Source organism: Hypanus sabinus, chromosome 1 (assembly GCF_030144855.1).
Source record: "Hypanus sabinus isolate sHypSab1 chromosome 1, sHypSab1.hap1, whole genome shotgun sequence".
In the NCBI taxonomy this organism is placed as follows: domain Eukaryota; kingdom Metazoa; phylum Chordata; class Chondrichthyes; order Myliobatiformes; family Dasyatidae; genus Hypanus; species Hypanus sabinus.
The window spans coordinates 63046872-63074259 of record NC_082706.1 but is presented as its reverse complement, the minus strand read 5'-3'; the positions used below and the strand labels follow the sequence as shown (position 1 = coordinate 63074259).

At 42.2% G+C, this 27388-nt stretch overlaps 1 protein-coding gene across 3 annotated transcripts in view; it reads left to right on the top strand.

Annotated features, from left to right (window-relative positions):
- tmem65 (transmembrane protein 65) overlaps positions 1-27388 on the top strand; it is a 108958-nt gene that overhangs the window by 62954 nt on the left and 18616 nt on the right. For all 3 annotated transcript variants that reach the window (XM_059970455.1, XM_059970448.1, XM_059970462.1), the window contains one exon: positions 6475-6580. In XM_059970455.1, the coding sequence (XP_059826438.1) occupies positions 6475-6580 (106 nt within the window). The remainder of the gene's footprint in view (positions 1-6474; positions 6581-27388) is intronic.

The following is a 27388-nucleotide window of genomic DNA, read 5'->3' as shown; positions in this document are numbered from 1 at the left end:
TGAAACCGATTTTAGATTGAAAGATGTGACAGCTCTCAGAGAAGTGAGGACTGTGCTTTCCTGCTCCACCAGGAAAGCCAAACGGGAGCATCCTCAGAGAATTTGCAGTCACTTCTGCGATACCAGAGACACGATTCGCATGGGACAGAAGATTAGACTACAAGTCTCTTCTGCATATCAGTGGCCACGATGTCTCACTCCCTGAGAGGGTGAATGTCTTGTACGCCCTGTTTGATGCGCAGAACAAAGTGCTGGTGAGGAATATCATTCCAGTGCCAATGAAGGTGACTGTAATCTGCTGATGTGACTGTTGTTCTGTGCCATTAATATCAATCATTCTGAAATGCTTTGGGCAGCTGGTCATGAAGCACATTGAAGCCTATCTTACACTGGACCCTTTCCAGTTTGTTTATCTCTCAAATCGATCTATTGCTGATGCAATAGCCTCTGCCCTCCACTTTGTCTCTCCCACCTGGAAAATGAGATCTCTTATGCCAGACTAGTTTCAGATTAAAGACCCTTTTTAATCAGAACTTTGTCAGTTCTAAACTGAAATGGATTGTTTCCATTTCCAGGATTGCTGCTTGATCTGCTGTGCTTCCATGCATTTTTATTTATATTTATTGGGAATAATTCAGTATAACCCTCAACAATCCAATAGCATAGCAGGGAAACTTAAAATACTGATACAGGTTGAGCACCTCTTATCCAAAATACTGTTACAGGTTGAGCACCTCTTATCCAAAATGCTGATACAGGTTGAGCACCTCTTATCCAAAATACTGATACAGGTTGAGCACCTGTTATCCAAAATACTGATACAGGTTGAGCACCTGTTATCCAAAATACTGATACAGGTTGAGCACCTGTTATCCAAAATGCTGATACAGGTTGAGCACCTCTTATCCAAAATGCTGATACAGGTTGAGCACCTCTTATCCAAAATACTGATACAGGTTGAGCACCTGTTATCCAAAATACTGATACAGGTTGAGCACCTCTTATCCAAAATACTGTTACAGGTTGAGCACCTCTTATCCAAAATGCTGATACAGGTTGAGCACCTCTTATCCAAAATACTGATACAGGTTGAGCACCTGTTATCCAAAATACTGATACAGGTTGAGCACCTGTTATCCAAAATACTGATACAGGTTGAGCACCTGTTATCCAAAATGCTGATACAGGTTGAGCACCTCTTATCCAAAATGCTGATACAGGTTGAGCACCTCTTATCCAAAATGCTGATACAGGTTGAGCACCTCTTATCCAAAATGCTGATACAGGTTGAGCACCTCTTATCCAAAATGCTGATACAGGTTGAGCACCTCTTATCCAAAATGCTGATACAGGTTGAGCACCTCTTATCCAAAATGCTGATACAGGTTGAGCACCTCTTATCCAAAATGCTGATACAGGTTGAGCACCTCTTATCCAAAATGCTGATACAGGTTGAGCACCTCTTATCCAAAATACTGATACAGGTTGAGCACCTCTTATCCAAAATGCTTGGAGCTGGAAGGGTTTTGGATTTTGGGTTTCCAATTCAAAGTATATTTATTATCATTGTACGTATAAATTCTACAATCTTGAAATTTGTCCGCTCACAGGCAGCCACTAAACAAGGAGCCTGAAAGAACCCAATTTAAAAAAAAGACCAATGTCCAATGCAGTGAAAGAGGGAAAAAAAGATCAGTAGTTTCATTTAAAATCAGAGAAATGTAAGCCACATCTATCCTGAAATTCTTGTTCTTTGCACACATCCACATCCTGCACGCAATAAAGCAAGCATCAGCATCCGAAACAAAATTGAGTCCATCAGCCGGAAGCCTGGAGCAGTCGGAACAGGCCCATAGCTTCAGTCTCAGTTCATCACACCACAGGCAAAATTGCTGTGAAGCTCGCAGACACCAAGCACAGAGCAGTCCAAAAGCCGAGGACAGCCGAGTAAAATGTCACAGAGCAGAACCGGCTCGCCCCTTACCTTGCCTTTCTCAGTCCATCTAGCCTGGTAATTAAATTGTCCAAGCACTGGGTTGTCCCCTGCACTTTGACCTGGGCCCTGCTGCAGCCATACGCTCTGGGCCAGTTCCGGTCTAAATCGGTCAGCTCTTAGATGGATCCAACCTCACTCCCGATTTCAGTGGACAGGCTCCAAAAAAAAAAATTCAACTTGAACTTTTCTCCACTCTACTCATTCCAACTCTGACTCTGATTCAGTCAGGTTCATAAGGCACGACCTGCCCTTGACAAAGCCATGCTGATGGTCCCTAATCAGATTATGTTTCTCCAAATGCTCAAAAATCCTGTCTCTCAGGATCTTCTCCAACAATTTGCTCACCACTGAAGTAAGACTCACTGGTCTATAATTTCCTGGGTTATTTCGACTCCCTTTCTTGAACAGAGGAGCAACATTTGCAACCCTCCAATCCTCTGGTACTTCTCCCATCCCTACTGATGCTGCAAAGATCTGCCCCCTCACTTCCCACAGAAGCCTGGGGTATATCTTGTACAGTCCTGGTGACTTATCTAACTTAATACCTTTCAAATGCTCCAGCACATCCTCTTTCTTAATGTCTATGGACTCAAGCACTTCAGTTCACTGTAAGTTATCCCCACAATTGCCAAGGTCCTTTTCACTGCAGAAAACTGAAGCAAACTATACTTTAAGTACCTCCGCTACCTCCTCCAGCTCCATGTACACGTTTCCACTATCGCTCCTGATTGGTCCTATTCTCACACAGTTCATCCTCTTGCTCTTCATATCCTTGTAGAATGCCTTGGGGTTTTCCTTAATTCTGCTTGCCAAAGCTTTCTCATGGCCCCTTCTAGCTCTCCTGATTTAATTCTTGAGCTCCTTCCTTGCACTGTTGTAATTTTCTAGAGCTCTTAACAGATTTTATTTCAGTTATCAACTGTCTGCAGGGTTTGTGAGGAAAACCTGTATTGTGCATCAGATGCTGTACCCAGAGTGTCACCCTTAGATTTGTGCTTGCATATGTGAGCTTCTACAATTAACCAGTGACAGCATCAACATACTCCCATGATCCTCAAACCATATGGAAAAAGAGCCTATGAGCATGAACGTAAATAAAGCTTGTTTAATTGAATGTTGGGTGATCCAAAGGACGGCCATAAAGCAGCAAGTGCTTGGTCTGAGGGAGGTGGGTTGGTTGTCTTTGAGTATGTCTACACCTGGGCTCCAAATTCAGTTAATCTAGAATTGTACAGTCACTTTTATCTTTGCAAGACAAGATTTAAGTGCACGCTGAGGTTTCTGAGGAGGAAGCTGGCAAAATGAGGGAATAGCAATATAGTTCTAAGTCAGGATGGTATGAGACTTGAAGGAGAACTCTGCTGACAGTGAGAAGTGATGCTCAGTTACGTACTGCACTAAGGTATCCAAGATATGAAACTAGGTGTAATAATGAAAGCATCATGTAATTGATTGTTTGACTGCAAAAATATATGATGACTGTCTAAATAACGTGCATTCAAGATCTATTTAATGCCATTTCCTACACTAATGTTTAGGAGAACAAAGTTATTGTTACTTCGTATTTGATGCAAATCCAAATAAAAAATCAATAAGAACACAATAATAAAAACACAACAGGTATAAATAATAAGATAGCTTGTGAATTGAATTGACTTTATATCTTAGATCCTTCACATACATAAGGAGTAAAAATCGTTATGTTATGTCTCCATCTAAATGTGCAATCATAGTAATTATAATTTATAATAAATAGAACAGTCAATGTAATATAGAGTACACAAATCAGCGTGAGTTCATCAGTCTGATGGCCTGGTGGAACTGTCCTGGAGCCTGTTGGTCCTGGCTTTTATGCTGCAATACTGTTTCCCGGATGGTAGCAACTGGAATAGATTGTGTTTGGGGTGTCTCAGGTCCCTAATGATCCTATGGGCCCTTTTATCACACCTGTCTTTGGAAACCTCCTGAATCATGGGAACTTCACAACTAAAGATGCACTGGGCTGTCCACACCATTCTCTGCAGAGTCTTGTGATTAAGGGAGGTACAGTTCCCATACCAGCTGTGATGCAGCCAGTCAGGATGCTCTCAATTGTGACCCTGTAGAAAGTACTTAGGTTTTGGGGGCCCATACCAAACTTCCTCAACCGTCTGAGGTGAAAGAGCCTTTTTCACCACACAACCGGGGTGCACAGACCACGTGAGGTCCTCAGTGATGTGGATGCTGAGGAACTTGAAGCTGTTTACCCTCTCAATCCCAGATTGATTGTATCTTCAAAAAGTAACAGTAGGCACAGGTCCTGATGGAGGGTGTGGGCCCAAAATGTCGACTGTTTATGCTGTCTTATCCGTAGATGCTGTCTTACCTGTTGAGTTCCTCCAGCATTTTGTGTGTTACTAGGCACAGGAGTGAGTGTCTGTACATACAGGGACAGACAGGAAACGATAAAGTAGTGGTGGTAGGTTCATGAGTGGAAGTGTTGATCGGCTTGGGAAAAGTCTGGTGATCCTGCATAGTCTAAGCCTCTGTAATCAGTGTACCTCAAATTAGTAGGAAAACTGAATAACCTCTGGATGTCATACTGTGCCATAGTCTTAACAATTCAATGCTGAGTTCTACATTTTCCCCATAAGAGGAAATGTCTTCTCCACATCCAGCCCAGCAAGGCCCCTCAGGATCTTGTATTTTTCTATCATAGAACTTAGACACTGCTGCATAGTGTAGGCCCTTTGACCCAAAATGTTGTGCCAACCTTTCAGCTACTTGAAGAACAATCTAACCCTTCCCTCCTACCCAGCCCTCCATTCTTCTATCATCCATGTGCTTACCTAAGAGTTTCTTAAATGTCCGTAATATATCTGCTTCTACCACCATCCCTGACAAGATGTTCCATGCACACACTACTCTCTGTAAAAAGAATCTTACCTCTGACATCCTCCCTATACTTCCAGTTGCCTTAATGTTATGCCCCTAGGATTAGCCATTTCCAACCCAGGAAAAATCTCTGCCTATACGCTTGATCTATGCCTCTTGTCTCTATCAAGTCACCTCTCATCCTCCTCCTCTCTAAAGAAAACAATCCTTATGTTTCCTCTTGCTTTGTAAGACAACCCATTATTCCAGATTGGCAAAAAGGATACAGAGCTGGAGAAGGGAAAGGATCATGGGACGGGAGGTCTAAGGAGAAAGAATGGGGAAGGGGAGCACCAGAGGGAAATGGAGAACAGGCAAAGAGTGATGGACAGAGAGAGAAAAAAAGTTGGGGGGGGGGGTGAATAAATAAATCAGGGATGGGGTAAGAAGGGGAGGAGGGGCATAAACAGAAGTTAGAGAAATCAGTATTCATGCCTCAGGTTGGAGGCTACCCAGACGGAATATAAGGTGTTGTTCCTCCAACCTGAGTGTGGTTTCATCTTTACAGTAGAGGAGGCCATGGATAGACATATCAGAGTGGGAATGGGACGTGGAATTAAAATGTGTGGCCACTGGGAGATCCTGCTTTCTCTGGCGGACCGAGCGTAGGTGTTCAGCGAAACGGTTCGCCAGTCTGTGTCAGGTCTCACCAATATATAAAAGGCCACACCGGGAGCACCGGACACAGTATACCACACCAGCTGACTCACAGGTGAAGTGTCGCCTCACCTGGAAGGACTGGCTGGGGCTCTGAATGGTGGTGAGGGAGGAAGTGTAAGGGCAGGTGTAGCACTTGTTCCGCTTACAAGGATAAGTGCCAGGAGGGAGATCGGTGGGAAGGGATGGGGGGGGGGGGGGAGTAGACAAGGGAGTCGTGTAGGGTGCGATCCCTGCGGAAAGCAGAAGGAGGTGGGGAGGGAAAGATGTGCTTGGTAGTGGGATCCCATTGGAAGTGGTGGAAGTTACGGAGAATGATACTTTGGACCTGGAGGCTGCTGGGGGTGGTAGGTGAGGACAAGGGGAACCCTATTCCAAGTGGGGTGGCAGGTGGATGGGGTGAGGGCAGATGTGCGTGAAATGGGAGAGATGGTAGTGCAATTTTTTCCCAACAGGGGAATTTCTTATCTGAGAAAGGTGCTGGAGAGGGTCCAGAGGAGGTTTACAAGAATGATCCTGGGAATGTAAGGGTTAATGTATGAAGTGTGTTTAATGGCTCTGGGAGTTCAGAAGAATGAGAGGGTACTGTATTTCATTGAAAGCTATCAAATATGGAAAGGCTTAGATAGAGTGGATGTGGCGAGGATGCTTCCTAAGGTGTGGGAGTCCAGAACTAGAGGGTACAGCTTCGAAATAGAAAGACATCCCTTTAGAACAGAGATGAGAAGAAATTTCTTCCAGTTCCCGAAGGTTTTTGGGAGAAGGCACGAGAATGAGTTTAAGAGAAATAATAAATCAGCCATGATGAATCAAAACGCCTAATTCTGTCTTACAGTCTTACATGGATGATTATGAAGAAATGTTTATACAATATTACAAAAAAACTGATTTAACATCTTGTTTTACAGTCTTGCAGGATATGTCGAAGCTCTTGCATCAAGGCTGGGGTTACCAAGTCCTGATCTGAACCCAAAGCAGGCCGATATGTGGCAAACTCGACTGAGCTCACAGCTGGTGAGTATTGGTGGCTTCCGGTGTTCCTGCCTTCACCCTACATGGGTTTTCCTCTCTTCCATTATGTTTCTGATCACCTAATGGATTTCCATTTCTTCCCGATACATGGACTACGACTCAAAATTTGTTCAGCACAAATTTCACATTGGCATTTAGTCAAACGGGTATCCTTGAATGGCAGAATTTTAGGATATACTGATATTTATAAATATATTTATTTCAAAATCTTAGAGAGCATCCTTGCATCAGCCGTTTCTGTTTTGTGTAGCATCCTCTCACAATATAAGAAAATGATTGCAAACTGTCAAGTCAGCAGAAAAGCTCAAACATCCTACCAGGACCTGTATGTGTCCAGGACAGAGAATGGGCAGGAAAAATATCATTCCAGCAGACTACTTTGCCAACATCTTCCTTCTGCAAAGTGTTATAGGGCAATTAAAGCAAAAACTTCCTGGGGGAAGAAACGTTTAAGATCTGGGCAGTTAATCTAATCAAACATTCGAGTTAGCGCCCCTCCCATCAATCTATTACCTCAGACACTGCACTGTAAGCAGAATCAGGTTTATTATCACTGACAAGTGAGGTGAAATTTGTTAACTTAGCAGCAGCAGTTCAATGTAATATATAATCTAGCAGAGAGAGAAAAAAATAATAAAATAAAACATAATAAATTAACAAGTAATTCAATTACATATATCGAATAGATTTTTTTTAAAAACGTGCAAAAACAAAAATACTGTATATAAACAAAAAGTGAGGTAGTGTCCAAAGCTTCAATGTCCATTTAGGAATCAGATGGCAGAGGAGAAGAAGCTGTTCCTGAATCACTGAGATTGTGCCTTCAGGCTTCTGTACCTCCTACCTGATGGTAACAGTGAGAAAAGGGCATGCCCTGGGTGCTGGAGGTCTTTAATAATGGACGCTGCCTTTCTGAGACACTGCTCCCTAAAGATGTCCTGGGTACTTTGTAGGCCAGTGCCCAAGATGGAGCTGACTAGATTTACAACCCTCTGCAGCTTCTTTCAGTCCTGTGCAGTAGCCCCTCCATACCAGACAGTGATGCAGCCTGTCAGAATGCTCTCCCCAGTACAACTATAGAAGTTTTTGAGTGTATTTGTTGACATCCCAAATCTCTTCAAACTTCTAATAAAGTATAGCCGCCGTCTAGCCTTCTTTATAACTACATTGATATGTTGGGACCAGATTAGATCTTAAGAGATCTTGACACCCAGGAACTTGAAGCTGCTCACTCTCTCCATATCTGAACTATCTATGAGGATTGGTATGTGTTCCTTTGTCTTGCCCTTCCTGAAGTCCACAATCAGCTCTTTCATCTTGTTGACGTTTAACGCCAGGTTGTTGCTGCGGCACCACTCCACTAGTTGGCATATCTCACTTCTGTACGCCCTCTTGTCACCACCTGATATTCTACCAACAATGGTTGTGTCATCAGCAAATTTATAGATGGTATTTGAGCTATGCCTAGCCACACAGTCATGTATTGTATAGAGAGTAGAGCAGTGGGCTAAGCACACACCCCTGAGGTGCACCAGTGTTGACAGTCAGCGAGGAGGATATGTTATCACCAATCTGCACAGACTGTGGTCTTCTGGTTAGGAAGTCAAGGATCCAAGTGCAGAGGGAGGTACAGAGGCCCAGGTTCCGCAACTTCTCAATCAGGATTGTGGGAATGATGGTATTAAATGCTGAGTTATAGTCGATGAACAGCATCCTGACGTAGGTGTTTGTGTTGTCCAGGTGTTGTCCATGTGGAGAGCCATTGAGATTGTGTCTGCTGTTGACCTATTGAGACAATAGGCAAATTGCAATGGGTCCAGTCCTTGCTGAGGCAGGAATTCAGTCTAGTCATGACCAACCTCTCAAAGCCTTTCATCACTGTTGATGTGAGTGCTACTGGGCGATAGTCATTAAGGCAGCCCACATTATTCTTCTTAGCCACTGGTATAATTGTTGCCTTTTTGAAGCAAGTGGGGACTTACGCCCATAGCAGTGAGAGGTTGAAAATGTCCTTGAATACTCCCACTAGTTGGTTGGCACAGGTTTTCAGAGCCTTACCAGGTACTCCATCGGGACCTTCCACCTTGTGAAGGTTCACTCTCTTTAAAGACAGCCTAACATCGGCCTCTGAGACAGAGGTCACAGGGTCATCAGGTGCAGCAGGGATCTTCACAGCTGTAGTTGTGATCTCCCTTTCAAGGCGAGCATAGAAGACATTGAGTTCATCTGGTAGTGAAGCATCGCTGCCATTCATACTACTGGGTTTCGCTTGTCTGCCAGAGTTGCCGTGCATGTGATATTGTCTCCAACCTTGTCCGAAATTGTCTCTTCACTCTTGAAATAGCCCTCCGCAAATCACGCCTGGTTTTCTGGTACAGGCCTGGGTTGCCAGACTTGAATGCCACAGATCTGGCCTTCAGCAGATGACGTACCCCCCGGTTCATCCACGGCTTTTTGTTAGGGAATGTGCAGTGAGTATTTGTGGGCACACACTCATCCACACAGGTTTTAATGAAGTCAGTAACAACTGCAGCATACTCATCCAGGTTCGAAGATGAATCCCCGAGTACAGTCCAGTCCACCGATTCAAAGCAGTCCTGTAGGCACTCCTGTGCTTCTCTTTAAACCCCATTAAAATGCCCTTTACATGGTAAATATATGCCGGCAGTTATGCGTACAGGTAGTCCCCCAGTTACGAACGTCCGGCTTACGAACAACTCGTACTTACGAACCAAGGAAGGAGAACACCGTCCACTATTTTAAGTCAGATTGCGATGCCGTCCGCCATTTAAAGTTGTTGCCGTTGACACTGTGTTGAGTGTTTAACTTTGTATTTGGCTTTATTTTTTCTTAGCAAGATTCACCCTGACCCTGCCCCCCCCCCCCCCCCCCAATTCCAGTCGGCTGGTTGCGCAGTGAGATCAGCTGCAGAATGGAGGTTCCTGAGTTGGATGCAGTTACAGACTGCTCCCATGCCGGGTTGATGTTGATCCAGTGACTCCTGTACCATCCGTGCTGGGTTGATGTCGAGCTCGCAACTCAAGCTCATAAAAAAAAATACTGCCACCTCCAGTTTAAATTCCCACACGGAATATTGTGGAGGATCAAATATCCAAACCCAGCACAGACCCCACTTTTCCCTTTTAATCTGGCTCAGTGCAGTGGTCCTTAGGACCCAGGGGACTTTGGGAGCCGGCAGAGGTCGGGACCCGCCGCCCGCAGAGTTTCTGTTCCACTGGCGGGAAGCAATCGTGATTGAAAATAACGTGGAAATAATTAACTGTTTGGAAAGAGGTGAAACGCCATTGGTCATTGGAAAAGCGTTAGGCTACAATCGGTCAACGATCAGAACAATTTTAAATGATAATGATAAAGTGAGAATAATGGAGCATGTGAAAGGCCCTGCCCTGATGAAAGCTACAATTATTAGTAAGCAATGCAGTGGTTTAATTATTGGAATACATACGTTTCTTAAGTGTTTTATATGCTTAGAAAGGTAAAATATATACTATATATTAAGACAAACGTTTGACTAACTGACACTAAATAATACCGGCTGTACTTGTTCCAACTTACGTACAAATCCGACTTAAAGGCGGACTCAGAACGGAACTCGTACGTAACCCGGGGACTGCCTGTATTTTATTCCATATCTGTACTTCTAACTTTATTTTATCAAATTTTTTATTCTTATAATTGTTGGAAGTTGTTTTTGTTTCATGTTGTGCCAGTATACCACAGCAAATACCTTAAATGTATATGGTGAATGAAGTTGATCCTTGAAATTGTACCTTACCCACATCAACTTGTAAATGGAGATGCCTCTTTTCTGGGAGAAGAAAGTAATTATATTCTCTGATCAAGCAGTACTGTGCAAAAGTCTTAGGCACCCTAAATTTTTTAGATAAATTTTGTTTCAGATGTTTTTTTTTTGTCTTCTGTTTTAGTGTGTCAGTAGAAAGAGCAGATTTTAGATTTACAAACATTCATTTTCCAAAAAATTAAACATTGTTTTCTGTATTTCCTTAAAGAAAGTAACATATTAACTTTTCAATTAAAAACTTGATTACATTGTAGGTATATAGCACAGTGCCTGATTAAACAAAGATAACAAACGGGCGCTAATGACCAATGACATAACGGGGTGCATGAACTAAACTTGATTAACTGTAACAGAAACAGATGTAAAAGGGATCACAACTAAACCAAAATGCAAGGGTGTACCAGATGCAACAGTTTAACTTTCCCATGGCAGGAGTGCATGACAACACAACACAAGGTAGTTGTACTGCATCAATAAGGTCTCTCCCAAGCAGAAACTTTGCAGCAGTTACTTGATCTGCTATTAGCGAATGAGACAGGGCAAATGACGGAAGCTTGTATAGGGAAACACTTTGCATACAGTGATTACAATACCATTATTTCAAAAGTGAATATGGAAACGAGCCTGCTCCATGGGTAGAGATCCTATATTGGAGAAAGGCCAATTTTGATGGTATCAGAAAGGATCAGGCATTGTGGATCAGGACATAATTGTTTTCTGGCAAAGGTGTACTTGGAAAGTGGGAGGTCTTCAAATGTGAAAATTTGAGAATACGAAGCTTACATGTACCTGTCAGAATAAAAGGTAAAGATAACAAGTGTGGGGTAGTATAGTTTTCTAGGGATATTGAGGCCCTGGTTAAGAAAAAATGGGGGTGCATAGCAGGTATAGGTGGGCAGGAACAAGTGAGGTACTTAGAGTATAAGGAATGCAGGACAACACTTAAGAATGAAATCCGGAAGGCTAAAAGAAGGCATGAGGTTGTTCTGGCAGACAAGGTGAAGGAGAATCCCAAGGAATTCTACAGATATGCTAAGAGCAAAATTATTACAAGGGACAAAATTGGTTCTATGCATGGAGCAAAGGGAGATGGGGGAGATCTATATTTGGCATCTCTATTTACTCGAGAGATGGACACAGAGCCTATAGAGGTGAGGCAAAGGAGCAGTGAGGTCAGATTACCGAGGAGGGGGAGGTAATTACTGTCTTGAGGCAAATTATTGTGGATAAATCCCCAGGGCCTATTCCCTCGGACCTCGTGGGTGGCAAATGCAGAGATCGCAGGGGCTCTGGCTGAGATATTTAAATCATCCTTAGCAACAGGAGAGGTACCAGAAGGATGGAGGATGGCTAATGTGGTTCCACTGTTTAAAAATGTTCTAAACAGAAACGATTCTGATATCAGCAGTGGAAAAGTTACTGGAAGGTTTTGAATTTGGATAGGGAGGGACTGATTAGGTTTTGTCAAACTAACCTTACAGTGTTTTTGAGGAAGTTACCAGGAAAGTTGAAGAAGGAAAGGCAGTGGATGTTGTCTACAAGGACTTTAGCAAGAAATTTGACAGGGTCTCACGTGGGAGGACAAAAAGTTACAGCTGGAAATAGAAAAAGTGTGTCAGAAGGAAAATGTCAGATAATTATGTGGGATTTTGATATGAAAGTGGATTGGGAAAGTCAGGAAGATACTGGATCTCAGGAGAAGGAGTTTGTAGAATGCCTACGGGATGGCTTTCTGGAGCAGTTTGTCCATAAGCCCACCAGGGGATCAGCTGTTTTGGATTGGGTGCTGTGTAATGAGCCTGAGGCGATTAGGGAGTTAGAGGTAATGGAACCCCTTGGAAGTAGTGATCATAATATGATCGAGTTCAGTGTCAGATTTGAAAAGGAGAAGCTGGTATCAGGTGTATCAATATTTCAGTGGAACAAACGAAATTACAGTGGTATGAGACAGGAACTGGCCCAAGGTTAAAGAATAAAAATTATCAATGTGCAAGAGAAAGGGGAAAAAAACATAAATCATGCAAAGAATTGAAGAGAACAACAGCATTCCAAATTAAATTAAGTCCTCAGATCTGAAACCCAAAGTGGGCCCAAAGCCTCGCTAATCAGTTAATCATATTAGTGGGTAGGGAGCACAGCAGCCAGGACGGTCTTCGTAGCCTCAGCGCCATAGAGCGAGGAGTGACCATCGTGTAGAACAAGTGAAATTGTCCCTCACCTTGGATCTAGACACCCTGTCTTTTCGGTCTGTCTGGGCTGGCATTTAAGTTGACCAAACAACGGAACAGCACCTTGGAGAGAGGAGTGAATGTTGCGGAGAAAGAGGGAAAGCAGCTCTCACCTCCGATCTGGGCCAGCATTTACCTTGACTAAACAATGAATCCTACTTTGCACTAGGACCCAACAACTTGCTCTGGGTCCAGGTTTTGCCACCCAGTCCAAAGCCACTCTTAAGCTCTTCAAGCTTTGACCAACGGGTAATCCAGACATCAGAAGTTTGGAGAGGAGGGGTCCACCATCCCAGGATAAAAGGCAGCATGGGTTGCGGCAGCATAATAGAGCTTTGGCCAGCAGCCAGTTGACATTCTCCCATACCGATGCGAGACGTGGACACTCACCAAGGCCATGCGAAAGTCACTAGATGGTTGCTATACACGATTGCTCCGGATGACTCTTGACGTGAGTTGGCAACAGCACATGATGAACGCTGAGCTCTATGACGACCTACCGATGCTCACTACTATAATCGAGGCAAGAAGACTGCAACTAGCAGGGCACTGTCTACGCCACCCTGAGCTACCTGCAGCCTCGTCATCAATTGCAAGCCCATGGATGGGAGGGTGAACCCTGGGCATCAACCAAGACTATGGTCAACACGCTCCTAGAAGATATCTGTGCAGCTGATGTAGATGAACTGAACACATTGATGAGGGAGAGGGAGGAGTGGAGAGTCCGTCATTGTGCCTGACACCGGCCCCCTAGGCCTGAGTCGACATTGTCGTAGTAGTAGTTTTCTGGTTGGCTGCCGATGACTAGTGGTGTTCCACAGGGGTCTGTGTTGGGACTGATACTTTTTATGTTATATATCAATGATTTGGATGATGGAATTGATGGCTTTGTTGCAAAGCTTGCAGGAGACATGAAGATAGGTGGAGATGCAGGTAGTTCTGAGGAAGTGGAGAGACTCAGAAGGACTTGGACAGATTAGAAGAATGGGCAAAGCAGTGGCAGAGAGCGTCGGGAAGTGTATCGTCAAGAAATGAAAGAGTTGACTTTTTCTAAATAGAAAATGCAAAAAAAAACTGAGGTGCAAAGGGAATTGGGATCCCTGTCCAGGATTCCCTTGAAGTCAGTGGTGAGGAAGGCAAATGCAATGTTAACATTCATTTCAAGAGGACTGGAATATAAAAGTTAGAATGCAATTTTGAGATTTTGTAAAGCATTGGTGAGGTCTCACTTGGAGTATGGAGAACAGTTTTGGGCCCCTATCTTAGTAAGGATGTGCTGAAACTGAAGAGGGTTTAAAAGAGGTTCACAAAAATGATTCCAGGATTGAATGGCTTGTCATATGAAGAGCTTTTGATGGTTCTGGGCCTGTATTTGCTAGAATTCAGAAGAATGAGGGGTGGCCTTATTGATGTGGGGAGTGGATGTGAGGAGGATGTTTTCTAAGATGGGAGAGTCTAAGACCAGAGGAAATGGCCTCAGAATAAAGGAGTATCCATATAGAATGGAGATGAGGAGTTTCTTTAGCCATATAGTGGTGAGTCTGTGGAATTCTTTGCCATGGGCAACTGTGGAGACCAAATCTAAATGTATATTTAAGGCAGATTCTTGATTGGTCAGAGCATGAAGGGATATGGAGAGAAGGCAGGAGATTGGGGCTGAGAGGAAAATTGGGTCAGCCATGAAGAAATGGCAGAACAGACTTGATGGGTTAATTAGCCTAATTCTGCTCCTATTTCTTGTGGTCTTACGATCTCAGTCAGCTTGGCATCCAGAGTGATCCAACCTGGGCCAATTTTACAGGCATCGGAACTCCACTGCCCCATCTTCTTCTCTCTGAATGGCTCAATCCATCTGCATCAATTCCACAACACACCATCCTGGCGCATCCCCCAAACTCCCCTCACCATCACTCACCCTCCTCACTGTTTGTAGTGATGAGTTAACACAATTTACCTCAGAAAACGAGTTTTCAGAGATGGTTTTAGTTGAATTTCTTAACTTCTTAACTACCAGTGAGCTGTTGCACACGTTCGATAGCACCATCTTAATCAGAAGTTAAGAGCCCTGATTTCAACATCTGGGTTTACCTGGAGAGACAGAAACAAGTAAGACAGCCAAAGTCTGCCGAAGAGTTGTGGCAAGTTCTCCAAGATACTTGGAACAACCTACCAGTCGATTTCCTTATAAAACTGCATGACTGTTTACCTAAGATGCAGAGTGTGGTCACACCAAATATTGATTTGATTTAGTTTTTACTGTTTACTGCCCTCTATAGTAAATTTTTTGGTATTTAGAAACTTTTCATTATTCTTGAAAGCATCTTCACTTTACAGAATTTTTTTTGCATGTGCCAGACTTTTGCACAGTATGGTAGAGACCACAGAACTAGACAACCCCCCCCCCCCCCCCCAGTCCTCTATGTTCATCCTACTTGTACTAAACCTGTTTACAGGTTTTTTTCTCGGTTGTGAATGCCTGTATGTCTGGACCGGTGTTTAGGAGACTGTCTTGGTGGATATTCCGGCTGCTGTAGGGCTGCAGGCATCTCCCGAGTAAGAATGGAAGGGGGGAAGGGAATGGAGAATTTCAATGTGCGTTTCCTCCAACACCACCACCACTTGAAGCGTAACAATTAGCAGTTGAGTTTAGCTGTACAGGTTCATTCCCTGAGTTGGAAAGGCTGCTTTACCCATGCCTGCTTTCTCTCCCATCACAGCTGTTTCTGTCACGGTCTCCCACACAGTTTTTGTTAATCTTTGACTTGTGCACCATGCTTGGGAATGGAGCCCTGTCATAACCTGGGGCCTGCCTGTGTCAATTCTTGGTCTGTAGATCTGTAAGCCTTGGCACGTCATGCACTTGCCTTGATTCCTCTTAAATATAGTCAGTCTCTATCTATCTAGTTCTTCCAATTCTCTGCGTGGAACGAAGAACTCATCTCAATTTTCCCTGACACCATTGTATCCCTCACAAGTCTCGGCTCCCAGTTTCAAACCCATCTTCTTTGGGGAAATCTCTATCAAAACCATCATTTTTTAAAATGTATCTTTAGCAAGGACCCTCTGGTTATCTATATTTTAATTGTTGAATGCTGTTTTTTTTGTTCTATGCGGCACCCTGACCAACACACCACAATAAATTCCTGATACATGTCCTGATATGTGGAGATTAAAGTTAATTCTTGATCCTTCTTGATGGTAGGCATGTTTGATTGGTGCCGGATTGTGGGCTGCCCCAACACATCTTTAGGTTATGTTGGTTGTTAATACAAATTAGACATTTCACAGTGTTTTGATTAATAAATGAATCTGCATTTGAATGCCAGTTGCTAATTTTTGCTCTGTGTCTTTTCTTTCTTTTTCAATCTTTTTATTGAATTTCATATATAAAAAAAACATATTGTGAAATTGAATAGGTTATGGGTACATTAGACTGTTAAATTAGTAATAGAATAACAATATCTTATTAAAATATCAGCAAAAAAAGTACATTAATCATTGTAATCTATATTATACATGAAAAAAAACAAGAATAATCATCAAAAGAAGAAAATTTTTTTTTAAAAAAATGCAAGAAAAAAAATATATATTGAAAAAAAAACCTAAACTAAACTAACATGGGCAATAATAACAGTTTATATATATATGATAGTGTCAAAAACTCCGGAACTCCATACCAGAACAAGAAAAAAGAGAGAAAAGGTCTGGAAGAGATCAAATTAATTCATATGAAAATGTCGAGTGAATGGTCCCCAAGTTTGGATAGATCTAAACCTATTCGAATTCTTCCGAATAGATCAGCCTTACTTATTAATTCCTTTATGGTTGATTCGGGAATTACTGAAATATGGAGGTTTTTGAACCCTAAAGATAAAGAATTTTCGTTTTTCTCACATGTTTATCACAGTTATTCTAGAATTGATTATTTCCTTATTGATCATCGTTTATTAACAGATGTTACTGATTGTAAATATGACTCTATTGCCATTTCGGATTATGCACCTTTGAAGTTATCTTTCAAGATTTCGGACTCTTATCTCATATTATCTCATACTCTGTCAGTAAAAGAAAACAAAGATATTTAGATATTGCTTTATTAGTGGATAAAATTAAAGAAATTGATAAGATTTATTCCGTGACTCCTACCAAAGAACTTTATAAGAAGAGAGTTGAGCTTCAAATGGAACATAGTTTATTATTATCTTCTTCAATTGAGAATCAATTAATTAAGACTAGGGCTCAATTTTATATTCATAGTGATCAAACTGGTAAATTGTTAGCTAACCAATTAAAAGCTATTTCGACTAAGCGACAAATTATTAAAATTCGTAAACAAGACGTTAATCTGACTACTGATCATAAAGAAATTAATAATACTTTCCAAGATTTTTATAAATCTTTATATCAATCAGAATTTGATGGCGATCTATCCATGATGGATAATTTTTTTAACAATTTGAATATTCCTAAACTGACAGATGAAGATCAGAGCTTGTTCGATGCTCCTATCTCTATGGCTGAAATAGGAGAGGCTATCTCATCAATGAACTCAGGGAAAGCTCCTGGTCCTGATGGTTATATTATAGAATTTTTAAAAACTTTTTCTTCTTTGCTTTCCCCTTGGTTATGTGAAATCTTTAATGATGCATTTACTAAGAAGAGACTACCCCAGTCTTTTTATGAAGCTACTATCTCTCTAATTCTTAAAAAAGATAAGGATCCTACTCTATGTGCATCTTATCGCCCTATATCGCTATTAAATGTAGACTCTAAGATTCTTACAAAAATTTTAGCTATTAGATCAGAAAAGTTACTATCACAAATTATTTCAGAAGACCAAACTGGTTTTATTAGGAACCGGAATTCCTTTTTTGATGTTAGAAAATTGATTAATATAATTTATACTTCTTCACCCACAACCCCAGAATGTGTTATTTCATTAGATGCTGAAAAAGCTTTCGATAGAGTTGAATGGACATACTTATTTAATGCCTTGAGAAATTTTAATTTTAGTCCTAATTTTATATCATGGATTAAATTAATTTATTATAAACCTGTTGCTTCTGTTCTTACAAATAATTACAGATCCCCTTTTTTTCAATTATCTCGTGGTACGAGACAAGGTTGTCCATTAAGTCCTTTATTATTTAATATTGCATTAGAACCTTTAGCCATTGCTATTCGTGAATCCCCTAATATTTTTGGTATTACCCGTAATGAGAAGTTATACAAGTTATCACTTTATGCTGATGACTTGTTGTTATATATTTCCGATCCTGACAGGTCTATTCCCGCTATTTTATCCTTATTGGCTCAATTTGGTAGTTTTTCTGGTTATAAACTAGGATAAGAGCGAATTATTCCCTTTAAATGCGCAAACTTTATTGAATGACAGGATACCATTTAAAGTTGTTACTGATAACTTTATTTATTTAGGTATAAAAATTACCAAGAAATATAAAGATTTATTCAGATTGCATTTTTTACCAATGCTTCATCAGATTCAACAACTTACTACAAGATGGTCTCCTTTATCTTTATCATTAGTTGGCCGGATTAATGCTATTAAAATGATGATTTTACTGAAATTTTTATATTTATTTCAAGCCTTACCAATTTTTATTCCTAAATCTTTTTTTGATAACATTGATTCTAAAATTTCCTCATTTGTGTGGCAAAATAAAAACCCAAGGTTAAGTAAAAGGCAGTTACAAAAATCTAAAAAAGATGGTGGTTTAGCTTTACCTAACTTTAGATTTTACTATTGGGCGAATAATATTCGAAATTTAATATATTGGAAATTAGATTTGGATTCACCATTGTGCCCACAGTGGGTAAATTTAGAATGCAATGATGCACAAGGATATTCTTTATTCTCTGTTCTTGGTTCTTCTCTTCCCACTGATTTAGTTAAATTCAATAAACAGTTATCCAATCCTATTGTCAAGCACACATTACGAATTTGGTTTCAATTTCGTAAGTTTTTTACTCTGAAAAACTTTGTTCTTGATAGCCCTATCTTACTTAACTTCTTTTTTAAACCTTCTTTGACAGATCAAGCTTTTAGCATATGGAAAAGGAAAGGTATAATATGCTTTCGCGATCTTTTTTTTTGAAGGTAGTTTGATGTCTTTCGACCAACTTTCCAACAAATTTAAGTTACCTAAATCTAATTTTTTTAGATACTTATAAATCAGAAATTTTTTACATAAAGTTCTACCATCCTTCCCCAATTCAACTTTGATAGACTTTTCAGATTTGATTTTTACCTTGAATCCTTGTCAGAAGGGATTAGTGGCTCTTATTTATAATATGATTATGAAAATACAACCAGAAATATCAGGTAGAATTAAACAAGAATGGGAAAAAGAACTTCAATACAATATATCAACAGAAAAATGGGAAAAAAAATTTACAAATGGTTAATTCTTCTATATGTGCTAAACATGCTTTAATACAATTTAAGGTTGTACATAGAGCCCATATGTCTAAAGATAAACTTGCTCGATTCTATTCTTATATTAACCCTCAATGTGACAGATGTCATTTAGATGTGGCCTCATTGACCCACATAGTTTGGTCATGTCCCACTTTACATGACTATTGGAAGGACATATTTGCTATTATTTCCTCAATTTGGAATATTGATTTACAACCTCATTTTATTACTGCAATTTTTAGTATACCAAATGAGGATGGTAACTGGTTTTCCCCTTCAATTTGACGAATGATCGCCTTTGCAACATTTATGGCCAGAAGGTCTATATTACAAAATTGGAAAGAAGTAAACCCTCCTACCACGTTTCAGTGGTTCTCTCAAACTATTTCTTGTCTGAGTTTAGAAAAAATTAGTACTATTTTCGATTCATCAATTTTTGCTCTGTGTCCGGCTGCCACCAGCGCTCGCCTTGGTCATGTACACGTAAGGAAGTCCTATGACCATCCAGTCCTTTGTTATTAGCTCATGTCACCTTGGACCTTGTGCAGCTGAATTTCACTGCAGTGGACTCCCAAACAAAATGTTAATTAGTCCCCTTTGTGTCAGAATAAGAATCAAAATCAGGTTTAATATGTCATGAAATCTATTTTGCAGCAGTATGTTGCAATACTTAAAATAAAAACTATAACTTACAAATAAGACTTAGTGTATATATTAAAATAAATAAATGGTGCAAAAAGAGATGAGGAACAGGGAGGTAGTATTCATGGGTTCATTACCTATTCAGAGATGTGATGGCGGAGGGAAAGAACTGCTCAAGTGTTGAGTGAGTATCTGCAGGCTCCTGTACCACCGCCTTGATGGATGCAATGAAAAGAGGGCATGTCCTGAGTGATGGGGTCCTTGATGATGGACACTGCTTTCTTAAGGCACAGCTCTTTGAAGATGGTGATGAAGCTAGTGCCCATGATGGAGATGGGTGAGCTTGTTCCAATCCTGTGCCCTGGTACCCCTGTACCAGCTGGTGATGAAGCTAGTGCCCATAATAGAGATGGATGAGCTTGTTCCAGTCCTGTGCCCTGGTACTGTTACGCCTGCAGCCCCCTCCTTTTTGAGAATCGCAGGATCGCTATTGATTTGGGTCAGGAGACCCAGGGAATGAGAGAGAGACGTTTGGAATGTCTTGACCCCCCGGCGATATAAAGCTACAGGAAACGGCCATTGTCTCTTGGAGACGGAATTGTGTATTAAAATACTGTGCTTGGTGGAAGCCCTCAGGCAAAGTGGGCTGGTTGGTGGAGGGATGGCATCATCCCAACCTGATTGACATCTGAGACCCTGTGAGTCAGGATAAAAGAGGGTCTGTGGGAACAGCCCCTCAGACGCACCAGAAGAAACGCTAGCGATCCTGTAATAGCGAAAGCCGGTGGGAAGACCACGTGCGTCCGGTTCCATTTGCCCTGTAACCGGTGTCCTTTACCACGGAAGAACGGTTTTTAGTTAACAACAGGGAAATCAACTCCCAACGACTCTTGAAGGATTGACATCATAAAAGGACTGGGCAAGTTTTAACCCGTCTTTCTCTCAAACCAGAAAGCTGCAGCTTGAATGAACTAGAGTGACTGTTATTTTTCCATCAGACAATACATTATCCCCTAGACAACGATAGAGCTATTTCTTATTGATTATTATTATACCCGAGCTTTTAGATTTAGCATTGACGACGTATATTATCTGTATGGTTGCATTGATATTATTTTTGTGTATTTTTATCAATAAATACTATTTAAAAATAGTCCCATCAGACTTTAACGGACCTCTCTATCTTTGCTGGTAAGTGGCCCAGTTACGGGGTACGTAACAATTAGGGTTCTAGTCTCAGGATTTGACACCAAATTGGAGGGCCAGTGAATCGGGCTTGTCAGTCCAAACTTGAATCTGGTTACGCGGGTAGCCAGACGGGAAACCAGCAAAGATGGACGTGGGTGAATTTATAGAAAACCCGACTCTGGAGGCGCTACAGGCGACCACCAAATCAGACTTGATAAATTTGGCGAAGGGGTTAAACCTCGCAGAGGTGATGTTGTCAATGAAAAAGCGGGAGGTGCGAAGGGCCATAACTCAGTATTATATTGGGAAGAATGTGTTTGCAGCTGAAGTGTTGGAAAATATCCCTGAAAAGGTACCAGCTAGTGGGACGGCTCAGTTAGAGTTGGAGAAATTAAGGTTGGAACATGCAATTAAGGTAAAGCAGCTGGAAGCAGCTGAGAAGGAGAATGAAAGAGCTGAGAGAGAGAGAGAGAGAGCATGCACTCCAGCTAAAGGAGTTAGAGGTGAAACGGGAGCAGGAAAGAGCTGAGAAACAAAGAGAGCATGAAATTCAGTTAAAACAGCTGGAAGCCCCTGAGAAAGAGAGAGAGCTGAGAAGGAGAGAGAGTATGGGGAGGCAGAGAAACAAAGGAAACATGACTTGGAGATGGAGAAGTTAAGGCAAGGATGAAGAGATCAAGGGTCAGACTGAGAGGAGCGGTTTAATGTTAGTCGGGAGTTGAGGTTAGTACCTCCGTTCGAGGAGACGGATGTTGATAGTTATTTCTTGCTTTTTGAAAAGGTGGCAGTGAATCAGAAGTGGCCCAGAGATCAGTGGGTGGCGCTGTCACAAAGTGTGTTAAAAGGGAAGGCACAGCGGGCATATACAGCGTTGTCCATGAAGGAGGAAGAGGAGGAGAGTTATGACAAAGTAAAGGCGGCCATTCTCCGGAGTTATGAGTTAGTACCTGAAGCCTATAGACAAAAGTTCAGGAATTTAAAGAAAGGGTGGAATCAGACGTATACCGAGTTTGCCTGTGAGAAGGGTGTGCTCTTGGACCGTTGGTGCACAGCAGAGATGGTGGAAGAGGATTATTGGCGTCTCAGGGAGTTAATTCTGATTGAGGAATTTAAAGGATGTGTTTCGCGAGGATATCCAGATGTATTTGAATGAGAAGCCCAATAAGTCCATCTCAGAATTTGCTAGGTTCGCAGATGAATATGCCCTAACCCACAAGACAAAGTTTTCCTCGAATAGAAGTTCCCAGAGAGACCGTGGGAATGATCGAGAAAGCCCGCCGGCTGAGGCAGAGGTCCCGCTGGGAGTTAGTGGTAAGGTTGAGGGGGAAAGGCCAGACGGCCAGAGATTTCCGGCTTGACCTGTTTTAATTGTGGAAAGGGGGGGCATATTGCATCTAGGTGCTTTGCTCCGAGGAAAGAGACAGGAAAAGGGAAAGCAGCAGTCCCTATAGGATGTGCCGTGGTAATCAGTAAATTGACAAGAGAGCCCCGGGTAGATAGAGTACGAGAAGGGTCTGAGACTTGTATGTCAAACGGAACCGTGTCTGTGAGGGAGGGAGACACACCAGTTCCAGTCTGGATCTGGAGAGATACGGGGGCTGAGCTATCGTTGATCAGCAGTAAGGTACTAGATTTTGGTCGCAAGACGGGAATGGTAGCTGTGAAAGGAATAGGAAAAGGGACGGAAATGGTGTCATTATGGATTGTGAGCGGGTGTCTGGACTAGTTGAAATAGGGGTGCGATCAGAATTCCCGAGAACTGACGCGGACGTCCTTCTTGGTAATGATTTAGCCGGTGGTAAGGTTTGGTCAGCAATGACGCTGACAAGCCGGCCAGTGAGTGTTGCGGCCCCGCCCCTAGATTCCAAGATCTATCCCGCATGCGTGATCACTCGCAGCATGTCGAGAGAGGCAGCTGAGAAAGGGAGCAGTTTAAATCCGGCCAGTTTCGATTTGGCCGAGACGTTTTTACCGACCCAGTACCACGAGGGTTTAGAGGGTGGTAAAACAAAGAGTAGTAAAGTGAAAGAGGGTAAGGGAGAGGAGGTAGACTTTCCCTTAGCGAGGAGAAAAGTTCTAGATGCAGAAAATAAAGATGAGAAACAGATAGAGCTGTTAAAAGGTCCAGAGTTGGACATGGATGATCTGTCTGGTTTGGCAGAACTGTTTGAAGAGGTTGAAACTTCTAAAGGTGTTCCCGATAATGAAATGAGGGCAGCCCTAGCTGAAAAGGATGCTATTACCTTGAAGAAGTCTGCTGGGTTGGCAGATGAGGTTGTTTCAGCCCACTGGGTTGAGTTTACTCCGGAAGGGAATTGCCCAGAGAGTAGCTGGGAGAATCAGGGGAATTTAGAATTTGGACCGGGTACGGGTATTGAAAGCCTGGAAGAGGCAAATGTCCCGTTTGAGTCTGTCCAAGATGTGGATGCACGTGGTACTGAACCTAGTAATGGAGCTCAGAAAAAGTCTGAGGTATTTGATTCAGTTGAAATGGAAGGCCGTCCTTGTGGGTCAGATAGACTTGGTTCAGTGAAGAAAGGGTTAACCTTGGTAATAGTGGGAAGTGAGAGTTCCCAGGTGTTTGTGCTCGATGGTGGGTTAAAAGTTAATGTGGAGATCAAAAGTGGGGAGATGAATATTATTATTGAAGGAAACGGGAAATATGTAGTTCCCAAATCGAATGAAGAAAATTTAAAGTCTACGGATCACTTACAGGTTGAGCTGGAAAATGACGGGGGCTCCCCATGCTATTGTTATTCCAGAGTGTGGTGTGAAATGGCAGAATTTGAAATGCGGCTTGAACAAGGAGTTCGAACTGAAAACTAATAGCCTGAAGGGTCCTGAAGAGAAAGCTAGCAACATGCGTAAAATTAAAGAACTGGGTGGAAATTCAGAAGATGGTCTAAGTTTGGGACACGGTGTTGATAAAATAACTCCTATGAAAGAAGCGGGCGAAAGCCTATTTCGCCAGGGTACCCAAGGTCCCCACGTGGGAATTAACCGGAAAAGAGGCGAGGGTTAATGGGGACGCCATTTTTAAATAGCAAAAGCCGGTTTTACGGGATTTCGACAAAGCATGTGAATAATAAAGACAGCCCCATGGAAGCCTGCCTGTTAAGTTTGAAAGCAGCATAAAGATTAGTATTTTCATGATTTTTTGTAGTATACATGTAAGCTTAAGATCACAACTCTTTAGTTTTGTTTGCTGAACGAAAGAAAAAAAAGTAGGTGTTTATTATTTTGGAGTCTGATGCTACAAGACTTTAGTAGGGTACAAAATGTTAAGATAGTAAAGGAAGTGACAATGTAATCGGTAACCATCTAGATACTGAATTGAATGTATAACTGTATTACTCTGTAGTGAAAAGAAAAGCTTTTGTATTGTGTTAGATTCTGAAATCCTGTGAGACTCTGTATTACTCCGTTTTTACCGATGGTAAAAACGTGTTGAAGAAAGGGGGTGTTACGCCTGCAGCCCCCTCCTTTTTGAGAATCACAGGATCGCTATTGATTTGGGTCAGGAGACCCAGGAAATGAGAGAGAGACGTTTGGAATGTCTTGACCCCCCGGCGATATAAAACTACAGGAAATGGCCATTGTCTCTTGGAGATGGAATTGTGTACTAAAATACTGTGCTTCATGGAAGCCCTCAGGCAAAGTGGGCTGGTTGGTGGAGGGATGGCATCATCCCAACCTGATTGACATCTGAGACCCTGTGAGTCAGGATAAAAGAGGGTCTGTGGGAACAGCCCCTCAGACGCACCAGAAGAAACGCTAGCGATCCCGTAATAGTGAAAGCCGGTGGGAAGGCCACGTGCGTCCGTTTCCATTTGCCCCGGAATCGGTGTGCCTTGACCACGGAAGAACGGTTTTTAGCGAACAACAGGGAAATCAACTCCCAACGACTCTCGAAGGATTGACATCATAAAAGGACTGGGCAAGTTTTAACCTGTCTTTCTCTCAAACCAGAAAGCTGCAGCTTGAATGAACTAGAGTGACTGTTATATTTCCATCAGACAATACATTATCTCCTAGACAACGATAGAGCTATTTCTTATTGATTATTATTATACCCGCGCTTTTTAGATTTAGTATTGACGACGTATATTATCTGTATGGATGCATTGATATTATTTTTGTGTATTTTTATCAATAAGTACTGTTTAAAAATAGTCCCATCAGACTTCAACGGACCTCTCTATCTTTGCTGGTAAGTGGCCCAGTTACGGGGTACGTAACAATACCCCTGTACCAGATGGTGATGCATCCAGTCAGAGTGCGCTCTGTGGTATATACAGTATGTAGAAATATGCTCGCCATACCAAATCACCACAAACCCTTCATGAAGTATAAATGCTGACATGCCTTTGTAATTGCATCAACATGTTGACCCCAGGATAGATCTTCAAAGATGTTGACGTCCAAACCTTGAAACTGCTCACCCATTCTATCAATGAAGTGCTACATGTTTGTCCTTCCTGAAGTCCACAATCAGTTCCTTGGTGTTGAGTGCAAGGTTGTTGCAGCACCCCTTAAACAGGCGGACTCTGCCACAAGGCTCCACAGCTGGCGCCTTACCTGCTGTCATTCAAAGAAAGAAACAAAATAGGAAAGTTTCACTTTGATACCCTTGGTAAAGTAGATCATCTCATCTCTGGGAAGCATCAGAAAGTACCTAGTTAACAATTATAGAGACGTAGAAACATAGAAAACCTACAGCACAGTACAGGCCCTTTGGCCCACAAAGTTGTGCCAAACATGTCCCTAACTTAGAAATTACTAAGGTTACCCATAGCCCTCTATCCATATACCCATCCAAAAGTCTTTTAAAAGACCCTATCGTATCCGCCTCCGACACATTGCCGGCACTCACCACTCTCTGTGTTTTAAAAAAAAAACATCTTACCCCTGACTTCTACTCTGCACTTACTCCCCAGCACCTTAAACCTGTGTCCTCTTGTGGCAACCATTTCAGCCCTGGGAAAAAGCCTCTGACTATCCACACGATCAATGCCTCTCATCATCTTATACACCTCTATCAGGTCACCTCTCATTCTCCGTTGCTCCAAGGAGAAAAGGCTGAGTTCACTCAATCCATCTTCATAAGGCATGCTCCACAATCCAGGCAACATCCTTGTAAATCTCCTCTGCACACATGGTTTGGTTTATGGTTTCCACATCCTGTAGTGAGGTGACCAGAACTGAGCACAGTACTCCAAATGGTTTCTGACCAGGGTCCTATATAGCTGCAACATTACCTCTTGGTTCCTAAATTCAATTCCACAATTAATGAAGGCCAATGCACCGTATGCCTTCTTAACCACAGTGTCAACCTGCGCAGCTGCTTTGAGTCCTATGGACTCAGACCCCAAGATCCCTCTGATCCTCCACACTGCCAAGAGTCTTACCATTAATACTATATTCTGCCATCATATTTGACCTACCAAAATGAACCACCACATTTATCTAGGTTGAACGCCATCTGCCACTTCTCAGCCCAGTTTTGCAATCCTATCAATGTTCCACTGCAACCTCTGACAGCCCTCCACACTATCCACAACACCTCCAACCTTTGTGTCATCAGCAAACTTACTAACTCATCCCTCCACTTCCTCATTCAGGTCATTTATGAAAATCACGAAGAGGAAGGGTCCCAGAACAGATCTCTGAGGTACACCACTGGTGACCGACCTCCATGCAGAACATGACCCATCTACAACAACTCTTTGCCTTCTGTGGGCAAGCCAGTTCTGGATCCACAAAGCAATGTCCCCTTGGATCCCATGCCTCCTTACTTTCTCAGTAAGCCTTGTATGGGGTACCTTATCAAATGCCTTGCTGAAATCCATATACACTACATCTACTGCTCTTCCTTCATCAATGTGCTTAGTCACATCCTCAAAAAATTCAATCAGGCTTGTAAGGCACGACCTGCCCTTGACAAAGCCATGCTGACTATACCTCTCCAAATGTTCATAAATCCTGCCTCTGAGGATCTTCTCCATAAACCTACAAACCACTGAAGTAAGACTCACTGGTCTATAATTTCCTGGGCTATCTCTACTCCCTTTTTTGAATAAGGGAACAACATCCGCAACCCTCCAATCCTCCGGAACCTCTCCCGTCCCCATTGATGATGCAAAGATCATCGCCAGAGGATCAGCAATCTGTCCCCTCGCCCCGGAAGTAGCCTGGGGTACATCTTATCTGGTCCCGGTGATTTATCCAACTTGATGCTTTCCAAAAGCTCCAGCACATCCTCTTTCTTAATATCTACATGCTCAAGCCTTTCAGTCCACTGCAAGTCATCACTACAATCACCAAGATCCTTTTCCATGGTGAATACTGAAGCAAAGTATTCATTAAGTTCCCCTGCTATTTCCTCTGGTTCCATGCACACTTTCCCACTGTCACACTTGACAGGTCCTTTCACGTCTTATCTTCTTGCTCTTCACATGGAAATAGTTTCT